The following is a 15,683-nucleotide window of genomic DNA, read 5'->3' as shown; positions in this document are numbered from 1 at the left end:
TCTGAGAATCAAGCTTTAGTACCTGTACAATTCTGTTATTTATTTGTTACATTTGTATGACATAAGCTGTCACTGTGAAAAGGCCAACTTGACTAAGACTAAATCTCCAGTTTAATTATCTTAAAGTCAACATGAAATCAAAATTGCCGTACTTATTCAAAAATGCATAGATACAAATGTACCGACAATGAATTTTAAATATCTAGTTGGAGCTGTGGTCTAGCAGTTATGTACATAAACACACCATTGTGAATATTAGATATCATGATGCCAATAAAATGGATGGAAATTGTTTAAAACAAGAAAAAACACAAAAGCTGATGTATGAACATTTACTACATATAACACCTGATACACCCATCTACATACAACAATTATACAAAACATGCTCTATGTACATAAAAATTATTCCTTAAAAATATCAACAATAAATAAGGTCTATGCATTGGAAGAAACAAAACAAAGAATAGCAAGTGCTCTCATGCGCAGTGACATCTGTTTTTCAATAGAATGATAAGCCATTAAAAAAGCAAATACACATTGAATTCTTGTCACTTTAACTCAAGTACATATTAACAGCTACTGGTCTGTAGTCGTTTCTTTTATAACAATTATGGCTTGAATTTGAATTGGGATTTTTTTTTTGTGTGACTGAAATGACAGCAGGCCTGAATTTATGCAATTTGCAAAAATATAGCCCGCCTATGTATGACCAAAAAGTGTTGATAGTCTTGATCCACACAAACAACGGATAATGTAACCGACAACATTCAAAATGTGTGAACAAAGCCTTTAGACCAACACGGCAAAAAATGACCCAAAGTATCAAGTAATCTCAGTGCGGATGAGACTTTTTTTTTTAGACGTTTGCTGCACATGTGACATTATACACTCTTAAAAATAAAGGTGCTTCACGATGCCATAGAAGAACCTTTTTGTCTAAATGGTTCCATAAAGAACCTTTAACATCTGAAGAACCTTTCTGTTTCACAAAAGGTTCTTTGTGGCGAAATAAGGTTCTTCAGATTATAAAAAGGTAAGAAAGAGATGGTTCTTTAAAGAACCTTTGACTGAATGGTTCTTTGTGGAACCAAAAATGGTTCTTCTATGGCATCGCTTGAAGAACCTTTTGAAGCAATGGTTCATGAGCACCAATGAATCGGAACCATTTCAGAAGAGTAAAGCAGGACGCATATTACAAATTCTCCTCCATATGGACATGTGAAACCAGTTTCCAAATGTGAGAGATTGAATTTGAAAGGTGACAATCTGATTCCTTACTCTAACACGCACACATACATGCATACATAACCCTGACTCATATAGTAGGCGGTGAATGCTTTTATAAACCAAATCATCGTTCATCTACTGAAAGAAAGGGTCAGTATTTTTGCATCCTGATGTGAACTGGCAATGTGGGTGGGGGACTTTTGTATGTGTGTGACTAAACGTGTGCTGAAGCTGCCTAACCTGATTCTGTCATTGCAGGCTCCAGGCTATAAAGCAAAATACAGCCACTCAGACAAGCCCCATCTCACAGACCAAAGTGCGTGCTATGAAGTCTGGAGAATGTCACAGAAGGCCAAAAGTTTGATTAAAGATTAAAGAAAGAATCCAAAAACAAGGAGTGGGATCAGATCCTGGCCCAAATCTCAAATTGAAAATCCAAGTCCTAATGTTTTGTTTCAACACCAACCAAAGCTTGTTTGTTCATTTCAGAGATACACAATATTCTCCTCTCCATCAGTATCTCTGTTCTCTGTCTCCATGGTAACAAAAGGCTGGTTGACGAGCAGGATGCTGGCTTGATGAAGCCCTGCCTCTGTTACTCCGGCTGACCAAGATTCTTGGACATGACTGAGCTGACCCACATCTGTGAAGACAAGATCGGATATTATTATTCATTGCGTCATCAATAGTCACCATACTTACATTATTCATCATTTTCTTCATGTTGATCCATCATTTTCTTTCTTCAGTGAAACACAATGTTTTGCATACAACTGAGGATTTTGGATGGTGGATGATATTTTATAATGCAAAGCTCCGCAAAGGACAAAAAAAGTACCATTAAAGTCTCGCAGAAGTGGTTTTGTGTGATACATTCCAAGTCTTCTACTAGCTTTGTGAAATTTAAGTCATCATTCACTGATAAATACAATTTTGAGACCATCGATTTTTCATTGTATGTAGAGCAGAAGCTCCTTTTGTGTTTGACCAAAGGAAATAATATGGGTCAACATTTTTTTATTTGAGCAAACTATTATGTTCATTTTCATGTTACTACATTCATGTAAAAAAAAATCTAATCCACACAAGGGCTCCAGCTCAAATGCTATCACATGTAATTTACATTCATGTGCTGTTGTGAATGAAGCTGATGAATCCCTCTCATTTAATTACCTGCTTCTCAACTATGACCCAATTTCGTTATCTCCATTCCGAATGTTTGTGTATGTGAGGTAATGTTGTTAGCTGAGCACTGTTTGAACAGTGAAGGTCAAACAGTGACTATTGTGAGGCTGTGGTCTTGACCTCTGACTGAACAGTTAACCAAAGTAGTGCTTGTTGATTTAACCAGCACTTCAATTAAGGCCTTCATATATAGGACAGGTAACATTCAAATGCATGCACTTCGATTAAAAAAAACAAATGTTCAGTTTGAAGGTACAGCAGACTGTGAGGAGATCTTTCAGTTTGTTGAGTGAATCATGACCATTGTGGACACAAAAATGTATTTCATTTAGTGCTGTCAAAATTAACGCGAACATGTTTATGACCACATCAAACAGGAGACTTTTCAGATGCGCACTCCAACTTCGCCTCAGCGCCAGGTGCTATTCAAACAAGTGCAGAAAAGGTACAGGTGACGAGGGAGCTTTAGTAGAACAACAGTGAACTGCAATCAGATGAGATGTTGTCAGGCCATATGTCAGTAAAAACAAATTGTCCTGTCCTGTCAGCCATTATACTGTGCTGGTAGCACATGCTCTTCAATTGCACACACAAAAGCGGCGGCGCGTGCTGTAGCCTATACCATTTCATATTAAAGTGCAAAAGAAACAACAAGCATGCAATGTCGTAGTAATGTTATCAGTTAAGTCATGAAGTTACCAAAAAGGCGATTCAAGCTGCCTTAAAACCATGATGTATGTAAGTATTTGTTATAAATGAGTCAGATTTAAGAACTGTGATGTCTCTGAAATGCAGTGGTTTTCAAAACTGTTCTGGAGCAGCCCAGCACTGTCTCCCTCATCTAACACCCGATTCAACTCGTCAGCTTATTAGTAGAGACTTTAAAACCTGAAGTGAGTCAGAAAAGGTAGAGAGTTGTGAGAAAATACGATGCGTGTCAAATCCAAAATTAAGCCGCCAAAATAACCTAATAACCCAGCTGCTGTGATGTCTGTTAATCAAAGAACAAAAGCAAAAAGAGGAAATCAATAACTTTTGTAGCTTTAAGGATTCATCTATTTTTAATTTAGAATAAGGGCACAGGTAAATATGACATTTATTATAATGGGTTTATGTGAAGATTGTTTTAAGTTCATTTAAATTAGAAGTTGTTATTTTTTAAAGTCTAATAATGTTCAAATTGATAGCTCTCAATTATACTGTAATGTTGAATGGCTATAGTCAATGGTTAAATATTATTAGGGAAAAAACTATTTTATAGAGACATCAGTAGTATTGGTATCAGTTATACTTGCCTTCAGTCATAAAAAAGATGCTATTATATTAAATATTACAAATATTAAAAATATACTGTCTTTATGTTGTTTCTACATTAATTTGAAGATAGGATGTGAAATTATTTCAATAAAAAAGTTTATTTAAAAACTTTAATGTTAGGTGGGATTAATCGCGATTAATTTCAGGGGGGAAAAATGTGCGATTAGTTTTTTTTATTATTATTAATTGACAGCACTAATTTAATTATGACCTTCACCTGTGTTTAGCTCTACAGAAGGTCTACTCCTTTGTTCACGTATCGGTTTAAGCATGTGCGTGTGTCATTAGCATAATCTTTTTTGACCCTAGACATTTTAGGATTTAATTCAATTAATTATTATTGTTTTTGGAAAAAATTATCTTATGGTCACCAGGGCTCCATTTATTTGGTCAAAAATAAATTTAAAACCATAATATTGTGAAATATTATTACAATTTAATATAACTTGTTTCCAATTTCAATATATTCTAAAATGTAATTTATTCCTGTGACGGCAAAGCTGAATTTTCAGCAGCCACTAGTCCGGTCTTTAGTGTCACATGATCCTTCAGAAATTATTCTAATATTCTGATTTGCTGCTTAAGAAACATTTATTATTATTATTATCAATGTTGGCAAAGGTTGTGCTGCTTAATATGTTGATGAAACTAAAACATTTTCTTTTCAGGATTCTTTGATTAGTAGAATGTTCAAAAGATTTATTTGAAATACAAATTTCTATAACATTATTAATGTCTTTGCAGTCACTCTTGATCTAGTATAAAGAATAAATTTAGTATAAATAAATAAATACATAAAAATGTAGAAACATGTAACTACCAGCACATGCTATAACTAAGCCATGCTAAACAGCCCTTAAGTGCAGTGTTATGGAGTTTTCCTGTAGAAAGCAGGGAATTCTAGGTAAACAAATGTAGTAAATGTGCATTGTGGGTATATATGGTAAATAAAACCCTATAGATGATGAGATTAGTTAGGAAGTGGGACCCTAATCTAGTGCACGCTTGTGCACCCTTGTGCACGCTCTGTCAATAATGAGAGAGGGTTAATGAGGCAATCAATATAAACACGATAGAACAAGTAAAAAAAAAGCAAGTAAATAACAAGATGTGCTATTTACTGTGCTATTTACAGTAATATCCACCTGTAAAAACTTGCATTTCATTTCAGTGTTCAACAAGTACCTTCTGACATTACAGAGATAAAGTGCATGTGTGAGAGAGACAATTCATAATTTTAAACAGACAACTCGGACAGCTCATGTGTAAAAAACAGATGAATACGTTTCTGTCCCTCTCATCCCCCTCCCCTCCCTCGTAAGATGACAAGCCACTCTGTAATGAGTTTGGTAAAGATTTTTTAGATCAATGTTCCAATCAGTCTCCTGTAGCTGGAGGCCCTTGATTCACACGCTACTGTCCCCCCGACAGTCAATAGACAGAGGTGTAATTGATCGCTGAGACAGATGTGTATCTGTGTGTGATAGAGTGAGGATGAATATTTGTTATTAAACACAGATTAACAACACAAAGAGAGCAAATCGACCTTCACTGCTGCAACACAAGATTTAGTAACGATTCGCAAGTTGATGCGATGAAATCAAATCTTTCTTTTGCTTCTATGGCATAGTTAAGGGCCAAAGATATACAAAAAAAGTCCAGCTTGACTTTCTGCTATGTTGTTAACTATGGGCAGCTATAAAATAGCAGAAATGTTCCAATCATTCTCTAATTCTGCAACACCTTTTATATTGCGGTATATCCGTGACATGATTTTAAATCAGAAAACTATAGCACATACTCCAAAGTGTGTTGCACTTTGGACACTTCTTGCATGAAGAGCTTGGTTGATTATAATGGGAGCAATTTGTTTGGATGTGTCACCATGTGCCTGGTGCAGTTAACTATAGGTTGTTTACAGTTGCCTATTAATGTCAAAACAGGTATTTCAACAGGCTCATCCAATTATTTGTAATGTATGACTTTTTTGAGTCTGGTTTTTAACTCAAGTGTTACGTAATGAGGCTATATTCACATTGAGCCAGACTTCATCAGTTTATATTCTTACCCTTTGGTTTGAGTCATAATATATTATGAAAATATTACTGAAAATATATTATGGTTTACACAAAAATATTAAGCAGCAATATTTCTTCAGCAGCAAATCAGCATATTAGAAGGATTTCTGAAGTATCATGTGACACTGAAGACTGGAGTAATGATGCTGAAAATTCAGCTTTGCCATCACAGGAATAAATTACATTTTAAAATATATTAATATAGAAAACCGTTATTTTAAATTGTAAACATATTTCACAATATTAAGATTTTTTTTTTAACTTTTTTATCAAATAAATGCATATAATTATTATTTTTAGGAGTGGGGAAAGTGCAGCATAAATGAAAAAAAATTTTTTTTAAATACTTGCACTGTGACTTAAGACTCTTATATCAATTAGTGATTGCAGTAAAAACATTACCATTGTTTGGGATATCTGTTAGACTTCTCAGAGGGGTCGAGTACATTGTTCCTCCAGTCCAGCTCTCATTCCCTGCAGGACCATCGGATAATCCAGCAGAGCTCTGTCTGTGGTTGGATCGTGCCAGGAGTGAATTGAGACTGTTCTGAGCACTGGGAGAATCCGAGTATCCTATAGATCCTGAGTGCAGGTGAACAGTCTGATGATGACAGTGTGGATGATGTTGAAGGTGGATGTGCCTGTTGTTCAGAGAGGGAGACATAAACGCTGCCTCGTTCACAAAAATGGATCCATGCGCATCCTGACCACCCAGGTGATGGTGACCAGCGTCCTGAAAGACAGACATGCGCATCACTCACATATAACTACAATATATACAAAACATCTTATCTATAAACAATGCAATCATGGTACATACTGTTGCACCTCATTCAAATGATATAATAAAAGTGATGCCCAGATGGAAGAAAGGTCTGTTTAGCACCTTGTGTGTTTTCTGTGAAGCTTTGCAGCTTCAGATTATGTGTAATGACACACAACTTTACCCCACCTTTTAAAGTCATGATGTAGAACATATGTGACCCTGGAGCACAAAACCAGTCTTAAGTCGCTGGGGTATATTTGTAGCAATAGCCAAAAATACATTGTATGGGTCAAAATTACTGATTTTTCTGTAATTACTGATGTTCCATGAAGATATTTTGTAAATTTGCTACTGTAAATATATTAAAACTTAATTTTTGATTTGTAATATGCATTACTAAGAACTTCATTTGGACAACTTTAAAGGTGATTTTCTTAATATTTTTCAACCTCAGATTCCAGATTTCAAATAGTTGTATCTCTGCCCAATATTGCCCTTTCCTAATAAACCATACATCATTAGAAAGCTTATTTATTCAGCTTTCAGATGATGTATAAATCTCAATTTCTAAAAATTGACCCTTATGACTGGTTTTGTGGTCCAGGGTCACATATAGAAGTAGTAAACTTACATAAGCTGTTTAATCCTGAGAGTTAGTTTGAAAAACAAAAAAAAAAAAAATAAACAAAGAGAATATGTTGGGGGGGGGGGGAAATAGCAAAAGTATAGAAAGAGGCCTCTTTTTTAATGTATCTAAAATTAAATTATAATGCAATCAGGGAACATACAAGTAAAAAAAAGCTCTCTGCCATTTTAGTCAGCCATGATATTAAATTAAGTTTTAATTTCCATCTTACCTCTATTAGCACCAACTGTATTATTTTAATAACTTCCACATGAGGCCTTTCTTTTTTTCTCATAGTTTTGTTTTGTGTGTACTTCATTTGATCACATTTAGAAACAACTGTTTCACCTTAGAAAATTGACAGCAGAGTCTACAGTATGATACGGTATACAGTACCCCTCTTCACCTCTCTTCCTGCGCTTTTCCTCATTCATTAAGCTGGCTGCATGTGAATTAAACGCCAGACTCAATCATTGACCCACAAGCTCAAAATCACCATTCTGTGCTAATCAGCCCTCACAAGCCTGAGGCGGATCTATTTTATATGGTTCATGTGTGTGGGGGAGTCTTAAAGGCAGACACAGAAATATACTCCCCAAAAGGTCACATCTTAGATGGTGGATACACACTCTCAAGCTATTTAAAGTCATGATTTCATGAATGCCATTCTGAGGGGGAATTCATGCAATAGCGATAACAATAAGAGGCTTTGGAAAAGGATTTTACCTCTCAGACTGATGCTGTGTTCACAAGATGTCTAAATGCAGAGTGCTGCTACAACCAGCCTCCATACAGCACTGTAAATGAAAGCATCCTGATACAAATGGTTTCTCACAAACATCAGTAAGACGACATTGCGATGTTTTTTTTATGTACATAAGAAGTCTCTTATGCACACCAAAGCTGCATGTATTTTATCAGAAATACAATAAAAGAACATCATTAATTTTAAATAGAACTCTTTTGTAACATTAAAAATAACTTTCACTTTCAATCAATTTAATGCATCCTTGCTGAATAAAAAATAAATAAAAATCTTACAGTGAAAAAGCATATTGGCCTCCACCTCTGTATTTTTCATGATCAATTAATAAAAGTAAATACAACTAGGAAACTACATAACTTCTCATTTATATAAGTGAGTCAAACACTAAATAGACCAAATGTATTGTTTTGTAGACTTGATCAGACTTAATGGGTTGTGCAACAATATTACAGCCATGTAGCACTTTGTTACACTACTACTTGTTGAAAAAAATAAAATAAAAATAGCTTGCTACTGTAAAAACTACACTGTTTCGAAAACACTTGAACTACTGTCACACCAGTGAAAAATGTAGTTTAGTGAACAAAGTAGTTGTAGTTACTCCCCAGTGCTGTGTTTTTGTATCTAGTGAAGACACTCCAGAGCAGAGAGCCATCAGATGGACACTACTGCCCTACATCTCGCCCTTGCACTTGTCAACTTTCTGATCATTCTGATCAAACTACACGAACAAATGAAACATCACTTCCCTGACCTGCAGAATGAAGCACACAGAGCTGTTTTTAATTATGTTGCCTTGGTAGGGGCTTTTCTATTATCATTAATCTTTAGCTTGTTTATTAGCACACAGTAAAAAGGGCTGAAGCTAAGACTGCCTCACACGGCCAAAGACTGATGAGGCATGAATTGCTCTCATTATCCCAGGTAATGAATCAGAGGCTTAGCTGTGTGTGAACAACAGACGTTTGACCGCAACTGAATCCTCCCTGTGTACAAGAGGTCGAAGGAAAGAAATGCTTTCTTCCTAAGTGGCCTGACACATCTGATTTGACTCTGCCTGATAAAACAACATTGGCTTTGGACCTTATAAATTCCATTGAGTTTGGGTTTCTGCCGTAGTCTTATTTATTTGTAAAGGCATGTTTGGGAGGACTGGTAACTGAATTTAATCCAATAATCCAAAATACTGCTCAACTCAAAGACAAGAAGAGAGAAAGAGAGAAATATGCATGCTAAGAAACCATAAGAGCAACCTGAAGAAATAGGGATGCTCATTACCACTGATTTTCATTTAGATTTTCTTTTAAAGAACTTAATACTTTCATTCAGCAAAGATACATTAAATGGATCAAACATGACACTAAAAAAAAGTCACAAAACATTTCTGTGAAAATGCTTTCTACTCTAAGAATCCTGAAAAAAGTATTACCGTTTCCACAAAATATTAAGCAGCACAACTGCTTTCAGCATTGATAATAATAAGAAATGTCTCTTGAGCACCAAATCAGCATTTGAATGATTTCTGAAGGATCATGTGACGCTGAAGACTGGAGTAATGATGCTGAAAATTCGGCTTTGTTAGCACAAAAAAAAATATTAAAATAGAAAACAATTGAAATTCTAATAATATTTCACAATGTAATTGTTTTACTGTATTGTTGAAAGAGACCGAAGTATACAAAACAGGTGAAATATGTGAGGAACAGCAAAAAGAACAACAAGAACAAAAAGACAAAAAAAGCAAATGGGATCAAGAAAAACTGAAAAAATATATAGCTTCTCTTTTTTGAATTCCTAACTGACAGTTTTGTTCCATCTTCAAAGTCAAATGAGAGCGGATTTGGGAGAGCTTTCCTCTGACATCACTATCTGGGTGTTTTGGCAACAGAGTAAAGGAGGGATGAGGAAAGAGCAGAGGAGCAAAGAAATATTTCAGCGTTTAGAAGACAGCTGCGTCTCCAGACTCACGCTGTGCACGAAGGCTTTTATGAAATACCCACAGCTCACAGCTATAGCTTTTAGGAATATTTCAAACATACACAAACATATACGGAGAACATGCATATACACGCACATGAACAAACAGGAAGAAACTACAAAGTCCCAAAAGCAAAACAAAAGCACCCTTGGTGCCACTAGTGGCAGTCCATCACAGGAGACAAGACAGCCTCAGTTTCCTCACAAATTATTCTAAATAAACTGATTAAAACTACTTTTAATCAATCTCTAACTAATGTGTATAACTCAAACGCATAAAGATGTATTTTTAAATAGATTCTTCTTTCATGTGATAGTCTAAGCAAGTTCAAATCATTGTACGAGAGCCAGAGAAGGCTGAGAGCCAAAAGTCTTCTCTGTAAACTGACCAATCAGAATATGAATGTGCAAATTACAACAAATTTCTTTCAAAAATGTGGCTTAAAAGGCAGAAGAAGGCCTACAATTTGTCTCCTTACAGATAAATTAGCAATCTTAACTAATGCATTCATTAGAGGTTGCTTCTAAAAAACATAGATTGCACTGCATGATTTAATCCATTCATATGAAGTGGTTGGCTGGTGTTCAGAAAATGATAATTGTTAAAGGTATAGTACACAATAAAGGAATCTGTGTTTCAGTTTTAATTGGAAATGAACAAAATACTATTATTCAATACAAAAATCTGTTCAAAATCACACTCTTGTCCTACCCCGAGTCATTACGGCCTACAAAAACGGTTGATATTCTGAGCTGTCTGGTTCAGTTCAAGTTTGTCATTCCACCTTCATTTTCACAGGTAAATACAAGTAAACCTCAAACCATTAGATTCATTTTCTCATAAGAGAAGTTCCAAAGGTCAACTGACGTAAAAAATGTTCCTTAGCAAGTAACATGAAAATTGTAATTGATTGGATTGTTTTTTGCTAATGTGCTTAAGTCTGATGTCACACACCACCGTTTCCAGATTCAAAAACTCTATGAGAACCTAAAAGCAAACAACAAACTGTTAATTTACACTCATGGTGTATATCATGATCCTAACCTTTATCTTAATAGCGACATCTCAGTTGACCAGGTGTCAAGAGTATTTAAAATCTTAGCTATGTGTGCTATAAATAAATAGTGCTCATAAACGGCTGTTGAGATTCTCAAATGAATTCTCAATTGAAACAAAGTTGAGACTTGAACCCGCAAACAGTATTTGATATGTCACGATTTAACAAGCGGATTGCTTTGATTGTTTCGTGTGAGTGACAGGTTGCAGGAGGGGAGGGATTGAAATTTGTCTGGCCATTGGACAACCTTTTTTTTTTTTTTTTTTTAATAATGGTGTATAATGATAAATCATTTATAATGAACATGGCAATATTCTATAAAAAGAAAGAATCCCATTATCATCACCTGTGTCTGCTGTCCATCCAGTGGTATCACCATAGCTGGCAGGTTCTGCTGGTAGCCCTGCCTCAAACTCTCCAGCTGAGCATCCAACTTCTCCTTCTCCTTTTCCACACTTCTCTGGCCTTCTCGCAGCCTCTCCAGGCTTTGCTGGTACTCCTGCAACTGCTCTTGAAGCTCCTGCTGCTCACTCTGCAGTCTCCGCTCCTCTAGGTGGCACACCACCTCCCTCTGCTCCAGTGATGCCTCTAGCTCCGACTGCTGAAGCTGCCGCATCTGGCACTCCCGTTCCCACTGCTGCCGCTCTCGTACCAGGGTGCCCCGTAGACGGGCCACGTCCACCAGCTCCTCTCGCCGGCGCTCCACCTCCCGCTGACGCTCCTGCTCCTGCAGGGTCTGGTTGCTGCGAGTGATCGGCGGTGGGCGGGAGTGTGGGTGAGGGGAGGGGCTTGATAACAGGAAGAGGAGGATCCTCTGGACTTCATAGCAACTGTCTTGGATGGTGACTGCGGCCTATTCACAAAAAGCGAGGGTGTTTTAAGTAAAGGAGATCAATGGAAAGATATCTTTAATTGCTGTCAACAATGGCTCTTGTTAACTGAAATAGCTAAAACGTATGTAGTGTCTTGACTAAACAATGACTAGGCAACTACCCTCATCTTCAATTCATCATCAGCCACTCACATAGTACTGTTCAAAAGTTTGGGATTAGTAAGATTTTAATAATTTGATTCTGCAATGTTGCATTAAATTAAACCAAAGTGACAGTAAACACATTCATAATGTTAAAAAATATTTCTATTTCAAATAAATGCTGTTTATTGAAGAATCCTGAATAAAAATGATTATGACCATTTCCCTGAAAATATTAAGCAGCACAACTGTTTACAACATTGATAATAATAAAAAATGCTTCTTTAACACCAATTCAGCTTTGCATCACAGGAATAGATTATATTTAAAAAAATATTAAAATAGAAAACAGTTATTTCAAATTGTCATAATATTTCACAATATTACAGAATGTTTGATCAAATTAATGGAGTATAAGAGACTTATTTAAAAACATTTTTAAAACAATCATACCAAGCCCAAACCTTTAAACATTAGTGTACATATATACACTACTGTTTAAAAGTTTGGGCTTGGTATGATTTTTTTTATGTTTTATATACTGTATATATATATATATATATATATATATATATATATATATATATATATAATGCAAGCCCAATGCACAAATTGCATCTTCTCTTGTGCCGTCTCTAGTGACTTGTTAAATGAAGCTGTTTTAGCCCTAAAAACCTGAGGACATTTTTTTTAGACATGGTTCCCTGTGGTATATCTAATGGATTTTTAGCATAGCAGTTTTAAATTTTGAGTAAAATAAGGTCTGTGGTTAACATTATTTGAAGACCTTGAAGAATTACTTTCACGTTTTGTTATATAACACTAATTGCAGTCGTAACTCAAACACATGTTGCTAAAAATAGAAGTTTCTAACAAATTGCTAAATAAAGACTACAATGCTGTCTTGCATAGGTAAAAGACAGTAACTAAATAATCTGTGAAAACTGAATAATAATTCAAATCGAGTCTCTTAGACTATGATCTGTCCTGTGACAGATGGGTTTGGCTCAACTATGCTCAGGTTCAGATTCATGCTCAGAGAAAGCTGACTGTGAAAACATATAAACATATATATCATATATTAAAAAATTAACTTTTGATCAATTTAATTAATCTTTTATAAAAACCTGAGCCCAAACATTTGAACAGTAGTGAACTGTAGTAGCTGCAGTCCTTGTGTAGCAATTGTCTATCAACTGTTTTTGAAGCACACAACAGCAACACATTCACATTTTATGTAAATTGTAACTGTGTAAATTATGCTATAGAACAAAATGCCACAGTTTTATTTTACTCATAAATCAAAAACAGCTATTCTAAAAACCCATTAGATATTCCAGAGGGAACCAGTGGTGAATTAGCCTTCCAGGTTGGCCTGCAAATTGACATCATGACTGAACAGCTCTATTATGCTTCCCTACTCACAAACAGTAAAAATACATCTAAATTTATCCCTTTGACAAGGACATCTATAGTAGCTTGGACATACCAATGTTTTTTTTTTATAGTGATTCAAAGAGAAGGCCAATCTCTTCTAAGAGCCTTTTGCAGGTGTGTCACTTATTTCTACGTCCCAGATCACCTGCATTACAACACCTCCTATTATATGTCCAAACCATAGCATGTTATATAAGAGAGTTTTATAGTTGGTCAAACACGTTTAGGCAATGAAACTTAAGGCTTGGACAGAGCTATTACAAGTGAGTCATGTTGTGGGTTTATGTGTGTCTGACGTAAGGCCTGTCCACTATAATTATTCTTTCAGTTGGTTTGTGGTTGTGTGACATTAGCTCACCTGTAGACTATACAGCAGCTGAGTCAAGCTCTGCACACTCTGACTCACCTGCATTAAGACAACAAACAAACAATGAGCGACAGAAAGTGAAGAACTCTAAATCAAAACTATGAGCCTACTCTGACTAATGTCTCTTCTTCCTGGAAAGAGAACAGTATACCTGTGTGCACTATAGCAGTATGTTCTGTTCTATTGCAAACAACAGTGCAATATATTTCATTTACATTTATTGGCAGACATCTGCTTCCTGTAGCACATTTTACAAAACTGCAAGTGTTGTGTTTACTTCAGCAGGTTCCTAAGGATGATTCAAAAACTTCAGCATCTGTTGATGATGAACTGTCTTTAACTGAAAAATTTGTGTTTACTATTGTCATTTTGCATTATTGACACACTATTTTCCTAATTAATGCTGTTCAGTTGCTTTGACACAATCTGTATTGTTAAAAGCGCTATATAAGTAAAGGAAAAGAAAAGAAAGAAAAAGAATGTTGACTCAAACACCATTTGGTTCTTTATCTACAAAGTCAACAGACAGCACAGGAAGCAGACGGCGGTGACCTGAGTTAAAGAAAACAGCCTTCTAGCCAAGTAGGTTTATAAATGAACAAGGCAAATTGTTCACTCAAGGATGCATGAGTAATGTGGGGGGACAAGACATCCATTGATTAATTACTTCCCAAAAAGTGAGAGGATGAAAAAATGCCTGTTAATGGTTATTATACCTCTACATTCACCTTATCTTGAGTTGGACAGTTTCCTATGTTAATTAAACATTGTGTTGGATTTTATATAAGAGAAAGACAATAATATTACTACACTTTAGTGCAATTTGGATTGTAGTGTAGAAGTATAAAGTGGAAGAGAGTTGCAACGAATACACTCTTTTGTGTTGAAATCAACACAAAACAAGTCTGCCCTCTTAAGGCAAGATTTACGTCCTGTCTATATAAATATTAAGTTTATATCACCACCTGGTGGACACACAACTATGTTTTTGTTGGCTGCTTATATGCAACAGGATTAATTTTGCCAAAATCTATAACTAAACTGAATACAAATATAACTTAATATAAATGGAGCTTAAATCCCAGAATAAATAAATGTAGAAAATAAATAAATATAATTTATTTAACATCCAGTAAAACAAAAATCCTTTGTTCCATTTCAGTTGGTCGCTTCAACGTTGTGTCGAAGTTCCAACACTAAGGGTCGCTCTTGGGAGCCCAGACACCTCTGACATTGAGAAAAGGCCAAGGAAATTGGCGAGTAAAATTTGCATAGCTGGCCACACCCCAGACATCCGGGTATAAATACAGCAGCATTTGCTCACTCGTTCTGTTTTTCTGAGCCGAATGCAGTATCTCTGTGAGAAGCGGCACTCATTCACCTCTCGATCTCCTCGTTGTTGGATCTACGGCACAGGCAGTGGTCAGGTAAATGTGGAGAGAGCAATAGCGGTGCATCTTTGCCCGTAAAACGCCGCCACCTGGCAGGGTTGCCTGAGACTACCGTCCAGGGCCTGTACGCTTTCTTCGTCCCTTGTGGTGAAGGCTTATACGGCCTCTGGACAAGCTGCGTCTGCCCTGCATGCCATGGCCATCCTGCAGGTCTACCAGGCCAAGGCGTTGAAAGAACTGCACAAGGGTGGTCCCAACCCAGAGGTTTTGCATGAACTGCGCTCGGCGACCAACTATGCCCTCCGGGCTACGAAGGTCATGGCGCAGGCTCTGGGCAGGGTGATTTTGCCCCCATTTTACAGACTGGTCTCTTTGGCGACACTGTTGAAGAATTTGCACAGCAGTTCTCCACAGCTAAGAAGCAAATGGAGGCTATTAAACACATCCTGCCTTGGTGTGGGTCAGGCCCTGGTCCTGCACCCCTGAAGCAGCAGTCTTCATCTGTTCGTCGCT

The 15,683-nt window shown here is 36.3% G+C and overlaps 1 protein-coding gene across 1 annotated transcript in view; it reads right to left on the bottom strand.

Annotated features, from left to right (window-relative positions):
- Positions 1–1,140: 1,140 nt before the first annotated feature.
- Positions 1,141–15,683, bottom strand: part of LOC107655892 (rho guanine nucleotide exchange factor 28-like) — an 89,985-nt gene continuing 75,442 nt past the window's right edge. Inside the window, exons 32-36 of the mRNA XM_016443505.1 lie at positions 15,161–15,356; positions 13,771–13,864; positions 11,349–11,855; positions 6,213–6,543; positions 1,141–1,873 (exon numbers count right to left, since the gene is read on the bottom strand). Of these exons, the coding sequence (XP_016298991.1) occupies positions 1,716–1,873; positions 6,213–6,543; positions 11,349–11,855; positions 13,771–13,864; positions 15,161–15,356 (1,286 nt within the window). The 3' untranslated portion in view covers positions 1,141–1,715. The remainder of the gene's footprint in view (positions 1,874–6,212; positions 6,544–11,348; positions 11,856–13,770; positions 13,865–15,160; positions 15,357–15,683) is intronic.

Source organism: Sinocyclocheilus anshuiensis, unplaced genomic scaffold (genome assembly GCF_001515605.1).
Source record: "Sinocyclocheilus anshuiensis isolate Anshui unplaced genomic scaffold, SAMN03320099.WGS_v1.1 scaffold860, whole genome shotgun sequence".
In the NCBI taxonomy this organism is placed as follows: domain Eukaryota; kingdom Metazoa; phylum Chordata; class Actinopteri; order Cypriniformes; family Cyprinidae; genus Sinocyclocheilus; species Sinocyclocheilus anshuiensis.
Note: the sequence above shows the minus strand (reverse complement) of the source record. Positions and strands in the feature narration are given on the sequence as shown.